We start from the raw sequence: 15,723 nt of genomic DNA on the forward strand, positions 1-15,723 counted from the left end.
TTTTTTCATGTTTGTAAATTATAGTTCCTTATATATACAGGAGATCAAATCTACCATAGCACTTACTATCCCATAAATACTGAGTGTGACGGTCGTCAAGGGACTATAGTTGGGGGCATTGTTGGAGCCTCTTATAAATAGGTCATGGTGGTCCAATCTTATCTACAACTGAAGCTCATGGTGTGAATAGTGTCTTTGCCACTCTCCTTAGTCTTAGTTCCAATATGACAGAAGAAATGAAAATTAAGAGAGAAGGCTACAAGGATGAGGCCGGGCAGTTGACTAGTCTTACAGATCACAGAGGGAAGCAAAATCACACCAGGGGCAGCTGAGCGCCTTGGTTTACATTTTAAACTACAGTGTTTTCTACTTTCTGGTCTGTCTTACTCTGAAAACTTGAATCTGGAAATGTGTGTGCCTTAGGAAAAAAACAATTACAGATCAGTCTACATGTTGGTGCTGGATTAAATGAAATGAATTGAAAAATAACCTCTAGGGTCGATGGGACAGTTTTCTGGAAAATGATTTGACGAGAGGTAACCGCGGCGTCTCCTTCCTGCATTTTCTTTATCATACTCGGCTAGTGGGAAAACCAATAAAAGTTCAGAACTTTCAAAATCAGTCAAGGTCATCTAAATTAGTATCACTCTATGGGTAAAGCAGACAGTAAGAAGCCCCAATAATATCATTAGAAAGCAGAATTATAATGCTTCACTGGCCATACACAGATATAATCACCTAGGCACAAAAGCCATAAAGAAATGATGGCTGGTAACGAAAATGGTAAGAAAATTCCTTTGTCCCCTCCCCAGAATCTAAGCAAAAATGATATACCTACCTTAGTTTTAAGGTCAATTTAAAAAGGAAAATAAAAACTAAAAACACTTTAATGACACTGAAATCTGAAGAGCAATTCCCTCCTGGGAAATCCCTTTATGTTTGTTTTTTACCTGAGACTCAGGGAATGGAGAGCTTTCTTGCTGCAAAAATATAACTTTCTCAGAAATTTCTCTTTCTTCTTCGGTCTGTTTGAATAAAGGGGGTTGGGTTGGAGAAGAGGAAGTAGACAGTTTCCAAAAAAGGCAAGTTAGGAAGAGAGTTCTTTGATTGTGTTGTACATACAATATTCATCTCTTTCTGAAGAAGCGAATCATTGTTTATGAATTTGAAAAACGGTCTGAAACCATCTCCAAGTTTAAGAATTATTTCCAAAAAGTAACAGATTCTTTTCTGAAACACTAGTGTAGGGCTCACACGTTTTCTAGTTCTAGAAACACAAAACACGCGCAAGCAATAGAAAGAGCTCCTTGGCATCTGAACAGTGTCTAGGTCAGTCCTCTGCAAAACTGCACCAGCGAGGAGTGAGAGGAAGTATTAAGATTAAAAAAAAAAATTAAGTGAGGAACAAAAATCCTCACTCTTACATCGGACAAATCCTGGACTGTCTTCCCCATTTAAGTGCTGCTTAATCCCAGGCAAAATAATGCACATGGGTCACCGCATCAGCGACTACTCTGAGCAAACCCTGTCAGACCTACATGGCTTTCTTTACTATTCCACGAATAAACAAAGTGAACTCAAAAGCTGACTGGAACTTCTATAAGATGGTGAATGACTTTAAATAGTCCACTTCAAAAGATCTCGGTAAAAAGTAAGTACTTTAGATCTTGCTTTCTTTAGCCTATAACAACATTAAGAAACGCTGAAGTGATATGTTATGTTAGCCACTAGCTTTTTCCTTTCATCTACGTTTTGTTCCTTTCTTTAGTATTAGATAGGAATAATTCAAGTGGCAATGTATTAGCCACTGAGCCTATCTCTATGCATAGCATATACTACCCCATGCAGCAGTGACAGAAAGGTATTTAGTAAGAGTAATATAAAAAATAATAACAGAAAGCTCAAAGTTTTTAGGAGAACGGAACTTTTAAAGTAAATCCTATTGTTGTAAACAATATAATTTAGTGAGAGCTATTTAATATGTCCACGTCTGTACAAATCTGTCAGTACTGCATTTAAGTTTGCCTATAAGAGATTGTAAGGGAGCCTCTGGAATATTCTCCTGGAGGACCTACTGACAGATTTTGATAGCATCGTTCTCCTATGTCCCTTTTTCGATGAGGAACAAGTAAGAGATTTTTCAAAGGGAAAAAAAGTCCCTATCCTGTCCCATTTTGGAGAAAGGTATTGGAAAAGACAAAATGTACTATGTGGAATCATAAAATATGGATTTCTGGTTTGTTTCACTTTCAGTTGTAGCCTCTTTTTCATAGAGAAATAAGAAACAGGAAGGAAAGGTCAAAATTATAGGTACTTTTCAGAATACCACTGCTAGGCCTCTAATTATAGTCACTGAACTAAAGATTATTTTCCTAAGATGAAAGCCTGAAAAAACCCAATAATAGCAGGAAAACAGTGGTTTTCAGCATATCCTGTTATCTGACATCACCTAATTTCAAAAATGTCTTTGTCTTTAATTGAATGTATCAATACTATCTGTGTTCGGGACTGTGTATGTCCACTGAGAGAAAAGGGTAACATGAAGGGGATAAATCTTAAAATAAAATCCTATATATACGGTCAACCCCAGTTCAGTTAGTTTGGCTAAAGACAAGTGAAGAGATGCCCATAAAAAAAGAATCAAAATGTTTACTTTTAATATGGGTCAGAATAGAGTCACAGCTGTGTACCCCAAACGTTTTGTTTCGTTACTTAAACATTCATCGCTACATCATAATTGGGAAATAAGGCGTTTACTGGCATGCAAAACTTACAGAGGTGCTACTCACTTTGAGGGGATTAGGGATTTCTGTAGAGCCATAACCCTCATTTCTCCCTGGGCCAGGGTTGTTCAAACGGGGCTTTCCGTTAGAATTACGTGGAGAGGTTTCAAATGATAAAGGGTGCAGCTCAGACTAAATCAGACTCTGATCCCGCCTCCCTTTGTTTTAAAGTAGGCTCCACGCCCTGAGCAGGGTTTGAACTCATGACCTCGAGATCAAGAGTAGGATGCTCCACCAACTGAGCCAACCAGGTGCCCCCAGACTCTGATTTAATAGATCCTGGGCATCAGTATTTTAAAATTTTCCTGTGGGCAATTTTAATATGCACTTAGAGTTACCCCCAAGGCCTGGGTCACTGAAGTCAGATTCAGAGAATGAAGAGAACTCTCCCCTATCTGTAAATAGATGGTCATGGTGTATGGTTGTTTTTTTGGCCCAAATCGAAGCCCATGCAAGACCTGAGTAGCAAGGGTAGACTAGAAAGCAAGCAAATGCACAAATAGAGCCGATTCTAGTTATTCCCGGTAATTATGTTCAATGAAATCACCATGAACAGTGAATTAGTGAACCACTGATTTTGTGGGAAATACACGGTTAAGACTTCTGTGAGCCTCTGGTCACGATACTGTCATCGACTGCTCCATATATAACCTCGCCTTATATGTGCTTTTGTTTCAAGACTCGTTATTGAATGCTTATTACTGATCCATTAACGTTGAACTCACCGTCAACAGCACTATAGCATATTCCTGCATGAAACTTCTCTAACACACGTATTTTCCAAAAAGGCACATCACAGCCTTCTTGTGCTTAGGAACACCTGCTAGCACTTCAGCACTAGGTTTGGGGGTCATATTACACAGCAAAATCACCCTCGAAAATGCAGCACTAAATAGGCCGTAAAAAGCACATTTGTTTACAGTATGAGAATGGAAACAAGAAGGCAGAACACTGCCTTGTTCAACCCACGCTGGGAATGCGCACGGTGAGCGACTCAAAGTTTTCACTACTCTGTGGCTGTCTGCCGAGGGCTGTGAAAGCGCCATTAACACTGATTTTAGGGTTACGATGAATTTCAGCAAGTAGGCGAATGTGCAAATATGGAATCCGTGAATAAGGAGGATCGGCCGCGCTAAGCTGAAATACCTATAAAACTACCACCTACACTAAAAAATGTACTGATGCTGCATAGGTGCTAACAGGTATTGCATTTTGGTTGGGATTTGGAAACGTTTAGTATTCAAGTGACTGGGATCAGTATACATGTTGGTGCTGGATTAAATGAAATGAACCTGTAGCAGGGACGAAGCCTAGGTGCATCATAAAAGGCTGTAAAGGGGGAGATCCGAGGACAGAAGACATACCTGGAACCCCTCACGTACCACACCTCTATCTTTCCTATGTGTGCTGGGCCCTGTATACGGGCTTGTCTACTTTCCAGCGTTAACGAGGAGCTGCTTTGGGGCATCCTTGCTACTTCTCTATTAACTCAATACTGGAAAGTTGAAGCCACTGGCAATAACATTCCCATTTTATAGCAAACATACATAATATTCTTAGAATATAATCACCACTACTAGCTCACTCTAGATTACTCAAGTAATCTGAAGGAAACTGATGTGTAACGCTACAGGAATACTCCGGCAACAGTTCATTTATTCTGCGTAAAAGGGCCCTTTTCAACGTAATTCAAATGGATATATACCTTGTCACTTTTTAGCTGGGATTGGAATTGTCGTGAACATGGTGACTGTGGTCACTTTTGATAAACAGCTTTCAAGGGAAGCTTGGAAAATGATGAAAATGAGTGTAATGATATTCCTCTTCTCACTGCAAGGACCTGAGCGTTGCATACAGACTACCATTTAAGGAATTTTTCTCCCCTAAAGGCCTACGTTTTCCTCTTCTTTTGTCTCAGGTTTCTGGACAAGTCTCTTACAGTCAAGGAGTCTTGAGAAGAAAGAAGGTAATCGATACAATGCTAGAAAGGTAGTTTTACAAAACGACTTCTTTTGAAAGACAAGCACGATGACGTCTAACAGCTGACAGTGGCACCACTGTCATGTGTGGGTCCCACGGAGGAGGCCGAGACGTAGTGTCGGCTGGATCCTCCCAGGCTGGCTGTACATTTAAAGACAGCTTTCCAATATGGAAGGCTGTTACATGAAAACACATTGTGGGCTCTATGCTCTCTACTAAAAGCCAAATGCAAACTGACTATAAATCAGTTAAAATAACCAATCAGGCATATTTTTAAAAATCAGTTAAGAATCAAAATCCAATCGAACACCGACTGCATCAGTAAAAGCCTGGTGTGGTATTCCCCAGAGTAAAAGAGGTCCTGAGATTCTGTCAACTTCAGATGAGCGTTCAAACATTAGACAATCTCTGTAACACCTCGTCTTGCAACTGACGAGAAACATTCGTGAGGTTTTGGGGCATTTCTTAGTGCAGCAGAAAAAGCATTTTCAGAAAAAGCGTCAGCTCATTAAGACAGTATCTCAATTTCTCCCAGCTGTGAAATCTAGGTTTACAGTCAGAATAAACCCATTTGCATGCACCGTGGTTCCCCGGAGCCTCCCTGTTCACTCCAAGCACGCTGTGGCGCGACTACTCACTCCTCAGCCACCACATCCTTTTACTTTTACTTTTGCAGCCCTGACTATGTCAGTTCAGGGTATACACAGACAGGTGGTGAGACTGTCTACTCAGAAGCCTGCCAACTCGGGTCCCCAGGCGCACACCCTGCAGAGAGGCAAGGCTAGTGAGTGAACAGAAGACAATGGCGACGCAGCGCCTGAATACCGACCTCTTCGGGTACAAGCGGTTCGATCATGGGTGCGTCCTCCTGCCTGGCGGCTAGTCTCACTGGGGAGGTGGAGAGCCTCTTCTCCCATTCGTTTGTGATGGCAGTGTCTGTGGAGGTTTCTAAAAAGGTTCTTTTCAGCTCACTAATATTGGTTTGATGTTTCATCAGGTCATCTTGAGTTTTATCTAGCTCCTATATTCAGAACATAAAGAATCCAACAGTCAACGTTTTACATTTGCCTTCCTATCTGTGTGTGTGTGTGTGTGTGTGTTTTAAGTAATGTCAATCTCATTAGTAGTCAAAATAAAAGAATTCTGATCAGGGCTCATGACACTACCACAAGCACTTTGGTGAAAATGTGATATTTCTAAGGAAAAGAGAAGAAAAAAAAATCCAGTTCACGCAAGCATAAAAATCAAAAGCGTTTTTGAAAGGCAAACCATAGAGTGTAATTCACATGTAACCAGAAAAAATTAAAATGAATACACACAGAAAAAGGGATCTATATCTAGGAGAGAGGAAGGAATCAGAGTAGGCTGAGAAGGTATCCCCACTTATTCACAGGTGAGAGCACACAGTTCATGCATCATTGTATGAGCCCACGGGTATGCCACTAAAAGAAATGTCAACACGCACAAACATGCACTGGTATATACCAATACCAACCTCTAACATAAGATTACTATGTTTGACATACACATTTTCACCCTTTATTCGCTTAATCAGACTATTCTGAAAAAAGTGGAGAAGAAAGGGAAAAGTAAGGGACACGGTAGTCACGGGAACCAATGCCGTCCTCCACATTGCACCGACAACACGGTAACCGGCTACGGAGCATGCTGGAAGACTGGAATACCGTAGACAGACAATGACTTATCACACACTGATTTTTGCTTTTGTTTTCTTTTTAATTTTCTACCTGTGCCTTGAGCTCTGCATCTTCCTCCTGGTCCGACTGCCAGCATCAAGAAAGAGTGGGAAATAAAGTCTTACCATGTAATTGACTCTAGGATTGCAGAACTGTGGTCTATATCAACTTGCTAGAAGGGGGCACTAGTTTGTTCTTGTATACAGAGAGTTATTTCTTATATGCAAGCCACGACGTTCTCACATGTAATGGAAGACAGGAGCAAAAGATTCCTTGCCTAGTGGGTCTTTGACACTTTAACCCGGAGACTTTTAAGTGAGATCAGCACACACACATAAGTGGGAGGTTGACAGCTAGGGCCTGCCCTGTTACCCTTAATGAACACTAGGAAATGGTTCAGGAAGTGTGGGGAGCCACACTACAACTAAAATTCACAAGAATGGTTACGATCACCCAGTAATGAGAGCTCCCTGGGAATGTATGAATCTTTATAATCCCATGGGGTTAGCTATTATTTTCCCCAACTTGTAGGCCAGAGAACAGAAGCTCAAAGACTTTAACACGGAGGTCCCCACACTTAAGAGCTTCTTGGAACCCTAAAAAAAAAATTAAAAAATAAATTTTTTTAAATTAAAAAAATGATACTAAAAAATAAACACAATAAAAAAGAATTTCTTGGAACCTTGAATTTCTTAAACCCATGTACTTAAAAAACACATTTGGGAAGGGAGAAAACTGATACGGTGTAAGTCAACAAGTTAAAAAAAAAATCATCTACCATCAACATTACCATCATTTAAAATGTTCCTAAAAAATACAACATTTGTCTGAAAGCCACTTCGTTATCCTTATATTTCTCATCTCAAGGACCTGCTTAATCCTCGGACTGGCGTTTGAGTGCCGGTAACTAGGCCTCACCGCAAGGGCAGGCAGTAGTAAGCCTGCGTCTCTCCCCGGGGCGGGGGGGCGCGCACCTGACCCAGGGCCTGGGCTCTGTGCTACGGGAGTTGTCCACAGTGTAATTACAGGTGAGAAGAGGTAGACCCCTGCCACAAATCGGTCCATCATGGTCTCCATCTTCTTAGCTCCTAATGGGGCAAGACTGCCTGGCTGGCAGTTTTGTTTCTAAGGAAATAAAACTGCCTGCACTACTGTTGTCCTGGCTCCGGAGAGGACGGAGGGGAAAGTGTTTAAAAAGCACGAGAGTGCACAGGTAACCAACACGGTGCTGGCAACACACTAATTCTTGAGGGTATCCTGCATTCACAGATCTTTATTTTATCTTTACGCTTCACAGTCACCTATGTCGCAGGCAAGGGTTTGCATGCTTGAAATATTTATTACCTAACAACCTACAAAACGGCTATAAAAGAGTATTATCAAAATATTTTCCATTTAGGGCACACATTAAGATTACAGTGAAGTTTACTGAATGTATTAACATGTAACTAATAATTCTTATAAAATCAAGATGTAATTCTGCTATGTTCAGCACCGAAAATTATTAACTTGTAATAAATTTATATGTGATTGCTTAAAAGAATCTGGATAGTGGTTTTACAGTATTATTTAAAAAAAAAATTTTTTTTTTTTTTTAAGCAGGCTCTATGACTAAGCAGGGCTCGAACTCATGACCTCAAGATCAAGAGTCACATGCTTTACCAGCTAGGTGCCCCTACAATATGGTGATGATGATGATTTTTTTTTTTAAGGCCAGTGCTGTTTTTTTAACTTAAAAAATTATGATTTCCAAACTTTGAATTGAACTCTGGCATTTCCCAAAGATGCAATTTAACAAAACTCCTTTTTAAAAAGTTTTTCTGAAGATATTTTCAATTAAGTACTATACAAATGCTATTCACATTTTTAGTTCCTGAATATCTAACTAGAAAAGACCGTTCTACCTGGATAATGGGGAAAAAAACAAAAAGAAAACAAAAAAAAAAAAAAAAAAAAAAACCCAAAACAGAGTGAACATATGACAAAGTAAAAAAAAAAAAAAAAAAAAAAAAAATCTGCTAGCACTTTAGGAAAGGAATGTCTTGGCTTCCATTACCATAGATACTGTCTTTATGGAAATTTTCATTACTGGTAGAGAAAATTTAAAAAACACAAGTGCACATATTAAATGTATCCTAAATAATTTATAATGGATAAATGATAGCACAGTATCTTCCTATCACTGTTCGATGTGATCACTTTTTTAAATAAAATACAAACAGTAATTCGCCAATTTTTTCTTTGAGAATCCATTTCTTTTAAGTGACCTAGGTTGTATCCATCCAATCTACAAAACTGCGTATTTTAATAATTATTATTTGACCATCTGGGATTTAAGGGATTTCAAAAATAGGTGTGTAGCTAGTAAATAAGCTAATTAATTGTGAACTCCTCCCTCATCATGGCTATCACACATAAACAGCCTCTCATTTGGGACAGGGGAATATATATATATATATATATATATATATATATATATATATATATAAATATATAAATATATATATAAATAAATAAATATATATATTTTAAGTATTATTGGTTTATCCAAGGGTTCTCAAAATGTGATTCTAAAACGGGCAGAGTCAACATCCCCGGGAACTTGTCTGAAATGCAAATTCTCGAGTCCCACCCTAGACCTTCTCCTTGACTGAGAAATGTGAAGATGGGGCCCTGCAGAGGACTATCCCGATGCAGGCCAGAGTCTGAGTACCACTGGTCTAGGCAGTAGAGTATCTTTAACTCCTACTTTCCAAGTTAGAACTTAGCTCCACTCAAAAAGCTAATATGCCGAGTTCCCGATTGCAGAGACCCCTTCACAAGGCACTTTCGTTAGGCGACTATCAGACACCTGCAGTGATGATACCAACCTCAGTGGCGGTGGTTTCCCCATCGGCCGCGGTGTCCGTGCGCTCACTGTCGGTCTATTGATCACAGAAGTGACCAGGGTCCGGGGGGAAGGCAGGAATAGAAAACAAACCCGTTTGGTCAAATAAGGTATGGCACGGGTCAAACAGTTCACTCTCTTTCTACATGAGCAGTATCCTACTACCTTCCCACAAGGATGCAGGTTCAAGCAAAAGCAAAAGAAAGGCCAGAGCTAGGTTTTCTCAGCAGAGCCACTCAGAGGAAGACCAGAGGCGCACAGCCTGCGGGAGCCGCAGGAACTGCATTAGCCAAGCTGACTTGTCTGGTTTCATGTCTCAGGAAAACCAAATTGTCATTCTTTCCCCCCCTTTCAACTAAACCCCCGAGAAAGATCTCTTAAAAATGTTTAATGCAAATAAAATTGACGTTTATATATATTTTCCTATTCTTGTAATGGGTCACATTTCAATGATAAATTACGATGTAAATTTAAATAAAAAGCTACTATAACAGTCACTGGACTTTCAGCCCCTCATTTATATCATGTTGATAATTTACACCCACTTATGACCATCAGGCTGTCTGCATTACCTATTAATTATAAAAAGCACATGCCAGTGACTCACAGGCATATGTTTTATACGTGAAAAATAGAACTCAATTTTCAAGTAGCAGTGTTCGCTTTTTTTTAATAGACTAAATGTGGTGTTTATTTTGCCCCACCCTCCAATATAAAGATGTGTATCGAGATATGTAAACATCTCTTTCCAAAACAACCATTCAAATGAAGCAAATTATAATAATTAAAAAAAAAAACAGAGAAAGAGAGACATCTACTTGTAAACAAATAAAACAAAGCACAGCATTTGACAGAGCCTAAGTTTTTAAGGGAGAATGAGAATAGCCATTTCAGGATCGGTTTTGAAGCTGCTTCAGAGAGGTTTATGATCGAAAACAAACTATTTTCTCTGGAGTATAGAAGAACCATCGCCATTGAAAATGGGACGCCTAAATGCCATAATACAATATTAGCCGGCTTTCCCTCCACGAATGTCAACTGATCGTTAATAAAATTCCCTTCAGCAAAGATGAACGATTAATATTTTGAAAACAAAAATCAAAACTGGGGGCTGTACACCTGTGAACCTGCCTCTTCAAGTAATCTTTCAATCCTGACGATAAGGACTGGCAAGAAAGACGACAGGGGCAGTGCGATGTTCACACCAACCTGACTCTGGCTAGGCTGGCCTCTTGGCACTATCCCAAGCTTTCGTTGTATATATTCCTAAAAGAAAATACGTTAAAAATTCATGTTTGGCACGTGCGCCCGAGGCGGCCAGCTACCATGACTTCAGTGGAAGGCAGTTTCCAGGAGTTTGGTAAAGAATGTGTGCAGACACGTTTTCATGACCTGACTGCCTTGGCAACACCTGGTGGCGGGGGGAAAAGGGGGGACTATCGGTCTTCTCTTAAGGGTGATCACTGCTATGGCAGTAGCATGGCATCACCAACTGCCAGCCTAGGGAAAGGCCGATTTGACTTAGGGGGAGAGACGCGGGTTATTGCACAAGTGCACAGAGTAGCTCAAAGAAACCTTAGGCTTTCAAGGACAAATAAGCATGACCTGTGCTTCCTGCGCTGCCCAGTTTTGTGAACCGCTTCCAAAGGGCTTGAAAGTATTTCTCCTCCTACATACTTTCCCTCGTGGCTTTAAAATTTACTAAAGCATCTTGGCTTTAGACTACAGTCATGGTCAAGAGCGGGGGCTCTGATGTCAGACTGACATAGGTTCAAATCCTTGCCATTTAAATTTGTGACACACTGGGCATGTTTCACATTTTAATCCCAATTTCCTTCCGGTAAAGTGAAGAAAGTGACAGCCCTAACTGTATCAGGTAATGGAGACTAAGTGCCTTATATAATGTCTGACATACACAGACGTAAAAGTGCCTATGCTAATTGTAATGATATTAATATAATGTTAGTTACATTATGATATTACATAATTATTACAACCATTTTTTCTAGCTATACCAAAAAAAAAATAGCTTAGGCCATATCTAAAGTCCCTTAAATTCTTACTGAGCATGTAATCGGTTGTTCAACAAATACAGTGCATGATCAATAAATAGTTCATAAAAGAAGGCTGAATAAAGCAGCTTTTACAGCAACCGTTCTTTATATGACTGAACAAAACTATGAAATGTATAACATATTGCAAACTATCACATAATTCTGTTTACATAACTTAAAATGTTAAAAATCAGCTGATCTATTAATTTTTCCTCCAAATTTGAATCTTTTTTATATTATGAAAAAAATTCCTCACAAATTAACACATAATTACAATCTACAGTATAGTGAGCTAAATTCAGCTCATGTTTCTTGACCGATGATTTAATATTCTGTTCCCTTTCTTCTGTGACCATTCTCGAAGGTACAAAATAAAAAAAATGATTGGTCAACAAGCGTTATAGTTGAAATGATTATGCCTTTCTCCACTGGGTTTCACTCTTGAGAAAGGCTGGAACTAAGTAAGCCACACTGCAAGACGTGAAAACTTGAAGCAGGGATGATAAAATGTTTGAAAAGAATTATAGTCATTAGTGATTTTGCAAAATGAACGTGACATAGCTGAACCGTATGCTACATGAAATCATCGTTTAGTTGCCAAAGTGCTTGAGGCCTAGCGACTAAAACAGGCCATGTAAACAAAATTTTTTTTTTTTCTTCTTCTTAAATGGAATGACCTACATAGGAGCCCTCCGGCTCAGCCCGACCCGGAGGGCACAGCTCTTAACACTTAGGGTTAAGAGACGACATTGAACAGATGGCCACACGCGAAGTCTTGTGTCAGGAGGGCTGTAATGGTTGACCCAGGCCGGAGAGGAGGGCTACAAGGACTGCACCAGCCAGAGCTGGCTCGCAGTCTCAGAGATTTGCAAGAACAGGGACAGTTATCTGCTGGAAGGCTCCAGTCACGTGGTCACTGGCTTGCGCCGGGTAACTGCTGTGATTTGTTTTGCTGATGTAATGCAGACATGCCCAAATTTAACATTAATTTTCATGCACTGATTACAACAAGATGTACACCCTGGATTAGGCACAAGATCTGTGTGGTTTGCTACGGGAAAGTTCAGTTCTTGAGAATTCAGAAAAGCACAAAATGGCCATCTTTTTTGTTTTGTGTTAGCTTGACGACTAACTCCATTGCTAAAGGAAAAATATATGTCCAGGTTGGAATCCAGCTAACATTACAGTCTTTGGAGATAATCTTGCGTTCTCAATGTTGTCTGTTCTAGTCCTCCATTATTTGATAATATTGCCACTATGAGAAATAGCGATATTGAAAGCTAGGATTCATTCTCTTGAAATATTTTCCATGCATGAAAATTTAATTCTGTATTAAATAGATTTGGAGCCATACGACCTAAGAACCTTGAAAATGGTTGAAAAGGCCAAACTTTTATTTAAACATCTATGAGGCCATTTCCATTTTTTCCCTTCTGCTGCTAAGAAATGGTCATAATATCACTAAATATAGATACACACCTCGCAATTCTATATACTCACAGGTGTACCTCAAATTATGATTTCTAGCTGAGCTGAAAACTGAACAGATTTCTTTTTTTTTTTTAGTGTTGCTTTGACTTTGTGACTTTTTTTTTTTTTTTTTTTTTTTTTTAATGCTGGGAGTGCTGGGCTTGTCTCCTGCCACAAAAAGGCTTGCTTTGTGAGAACAGAAGAGCTGGAGGGGCCTGGGGAAGGGGGTGGGCAGGGGGGTGGGTGGCAGCCAGGCCCTCTGTTGGCAACTTCTGGTCTTTTCCCCTGCACTCTGTTTGAAGGGAACTGCTGGGCTGTTCATACAGCTGCGGAGTTGTGAGACAGGAGAGCAGTTAAGAGGCAAAGCTAATGGCTGCCGTGTCAACTCACCCACTGGCTCGGATAAGGGACAGGAGACAGACAGGCGGCATGTTTTCTCAGACAGAGGCTGCAGGCCCCGTCCTTTCTCCACTGAGCACACGCCGGGCTGAGAGCCACAGGGGCCTATCCAGCCTCCCTGACCTTCCCGGACTGTCCGGTGCGTGTGGATCTTTTGGCCTCTGCTGGGGTTGAAAGAACCCCAGCTGCCCAATCTATCCATTGGCACTGTTAGTGCTGATGAAGTTTCAGCCCGTTTTTACGGCAGGCGGACATCTTAAAGGAATCTCTTCCTAAGTGTGAAAACCGCAGTTACTTCCGGTCCTCTCTGCGTTCCTACTGGCCACGGAGGTCACGTGGGCCTTTGAAACTACCCAAGCATTTTCTCTGGCCCAACACACCCTTGGGGTCGGGCTCACCTCCGTGAGTCACAGTGACAGCCTGGCGATGACCACAGAAGGGCAGAGTGGGGACACTTCAGAATCCCCAGGGAGGAGAGGCACTGCCAGTTTGGGGAAGCCACCCACCCACCCAGATGACGATGGCACACCTCCGACGGGGTTCGCTGCCACCTCACCTTGAGTATCACGTGCCTCTTGGTATCACCACTACGTGTGATTATCCCAGGACGCATTCTGGCAACGCTCCGTAAACCTGGGTTAAACCTATCTCTCGGTCTCCTGGCTCGTTTCCTTTCCGACACGAGAACTGACCAGAACTTGAACCTAACCCTGATTGTTTAACATAGCTGACAGGTTATTTGAAACGGACGTCTGAGTCCTTCAGCATCCGGAGAAGCCAGCGGGTAGCGGAACGAATCCGGGCTGGGTGCAGGCTGCTCCATCCACATGGCGTTGTGCCTAACCCTGGGGCCGGGTCGCACGCCCCGACACACAAAAACCTCTCACGTGTCGGCACAGACAATAAATGAGGCTCTGAAAGTAGGGCCGCTAGTGCGGTCGGCGCCTAACACTGTTTCGGCCCGAAGCCCCGACCACGACAGGGAAGTGTGCTCTGTGCCGAGGTACACACCTCTTCCTCTGAACTGTCACTCGGGTCATTGTCTAGTGAGGCACTCAAGGAGGCCGCCTTGGGCTCCAGGTAGCAGAGGCACATAGCCAGAGGGAAGGAGAGAGTGAGGGCATATGGCACTGAGAAGGAGGCGGAGAGCAGAAAGAAAAAGATGAAGAGGAAACAGGGCACAAGGGAGGGCGAGCGGATCGGGAGGTAATGCTGCAGGCTCTGGGGGAGGAGGTTGGTTTCCGACAGGTTGGGGAAAGAGAGGTACCCATCGTCATCTAGAAGAGAAGGGAACGACTCTGGGAGCTGCAAGGAGAAGGAAAACAGGGTGGTCCCTTTGCCGGTTTGCTGTTTGTAGCTAAAAGCCACATCTTGGTCCCCTAAGGACGACCTCCCTTTGTGGTCAGAGTCCAGGGCGGGCTCTCCGCGCACAGGCACGGCGCCTTGGGCCGGCTCGACACCCGGGGGTTGGCGGTCATTCTCCTTACACCTCCTACGGAGCTCTGGGGGGGGTGCAGGGGGACGATGGGCTGATGGGGGGGACGGAAGGCATGAGTCAGTGCCAAGCCCAGGTGACTGATGTGAAAGAGACAGAGAGAGACAGAAAGCAGCAAACAGAGGTGCAAAAGGACAAAAAGAAAACTGCAATTAGTTACTTTTCTTATGGGTATCGATATAAAATTGTAAAACAAGAATTTTAGCACTATGGTTGTTCATGTACTTAAAGTATTCAAGCCACATGCCAAAGATACCACGAATGGCTACTGTTCCCCCATCAGACTGTCGATTACAGGCTGCGCTTTTTTTTTTTTTTTTAAGTCAGCACCGAAGATATTGGTGGGTAATCTCAAAGTCTACATGTTTCACACCATCCACAAAGTCTGTTTAGACCAACAATTCTAGAAAGTTTTAGGGTTTTGAAAGCAAACATAACTCTCAGATAACTTAAAATCAAGACTTTCAATAACGTCTCCTGATCTCCAGCTAATAGATCTGTTACTAAAAGTTTGGTTGAATTAAGAAATGAAAATGAATCCAAGATTTGATTATTTAAAGAAAAAAATCTTTAGCGTTACCTTTCCTCACTGAGTCAATTCCATCCCAAACAGGTGGGTTTCCAAATCAAGAAGTTTCTGGCCCCACTCCCATCTGATCAGGAGTGCCACTCAGGGAGCTCGACAATTAGCATTTTAAGGAGCTCATGCTCCATGCAGAATTGAGGTTCCTTTGAAAACTTCTATTTGGGCTCCTTTCTCCAGGATGTAAACAGAAGTTAAAACTCAAAGGAGGGTTTCAATAAGCTAACTAGCAAAAACAATGTGTTTTCACCTGACGTGGCCCATCAGCCTTTCCCTTTGTATTATTTGTGGTCCGTAAATAACAGAAAGGTACAATGTCCCAGCCTTCAGGGTTTTCTTAAGCGAGTGATCACTAGATGTAACTCCCCTGGTTTG

At 41.6% G+C, this 15,723-nt stretch overlaps 1 protein-coding gene across 39 annotated transcripts in view; it reads right to left on the bottom strand.

The window, feature by feature from the left end:
- Positions 1-15,723, bottom strand: part of EPB41L3 (erythrocyte membrane protein band 4.1 like 3) — a 235,135-nt gene that overhangs the window by 7,629 nt on the left and 211,783 nt on the right. For 10 of the 39 annotated variants that reach the window (XM_058692632.1, XM_058692634.1, XM_058692623.1 and 7 more), the window contains 7 exons: positions 14,282-14,845; positions 9,331-9,384; positions 6,512-6,547; positions 6,259-6,324; positions 5,593-5,784; positions 951-1,025; positions 491-580 (listed from right to left, as the gene is read on the bottom strand). In XM_058692632.1, the coding sequence (XP_058548615.1) occupies positions 491-580; positions 951-1,025; positions 5,593-5,784; positions 6,259-6,324; positions 6,512-6,547; positions 9,331-9,384; positions 14,282-14,845 (1,077 nt within the window). The remainder of the gene's footprint in view (positions 1-490; positions 581-950; positions 1,026-5,592; positions 5,785-6,258; positions 6,325-6,511; positions 6,548-9,330; positions 9,385-14,281; positions 14,846-15,723) is intronic. The other 29 variants (XM_058692649.1, XM_058692645.1, XM_058692642.1 and 26 more) reach the window with 15 other exon arrangements.

The sequence above is a fragment of the Neofelis nebulosa genome, chromosome 11 (assembly GCF_028018385.1).
Source record: "Neofelis nebulosa isolate mNeoNeb1 chromosome 11, mNeoNeb1.pri, whole genome shotgun sequence".
Lineage (NCBI taxonomy): Eukaryota > Metazoa > Chordata > Mammalia > Carnivora > Felidae > Neofelis > Neofelis nebulosa.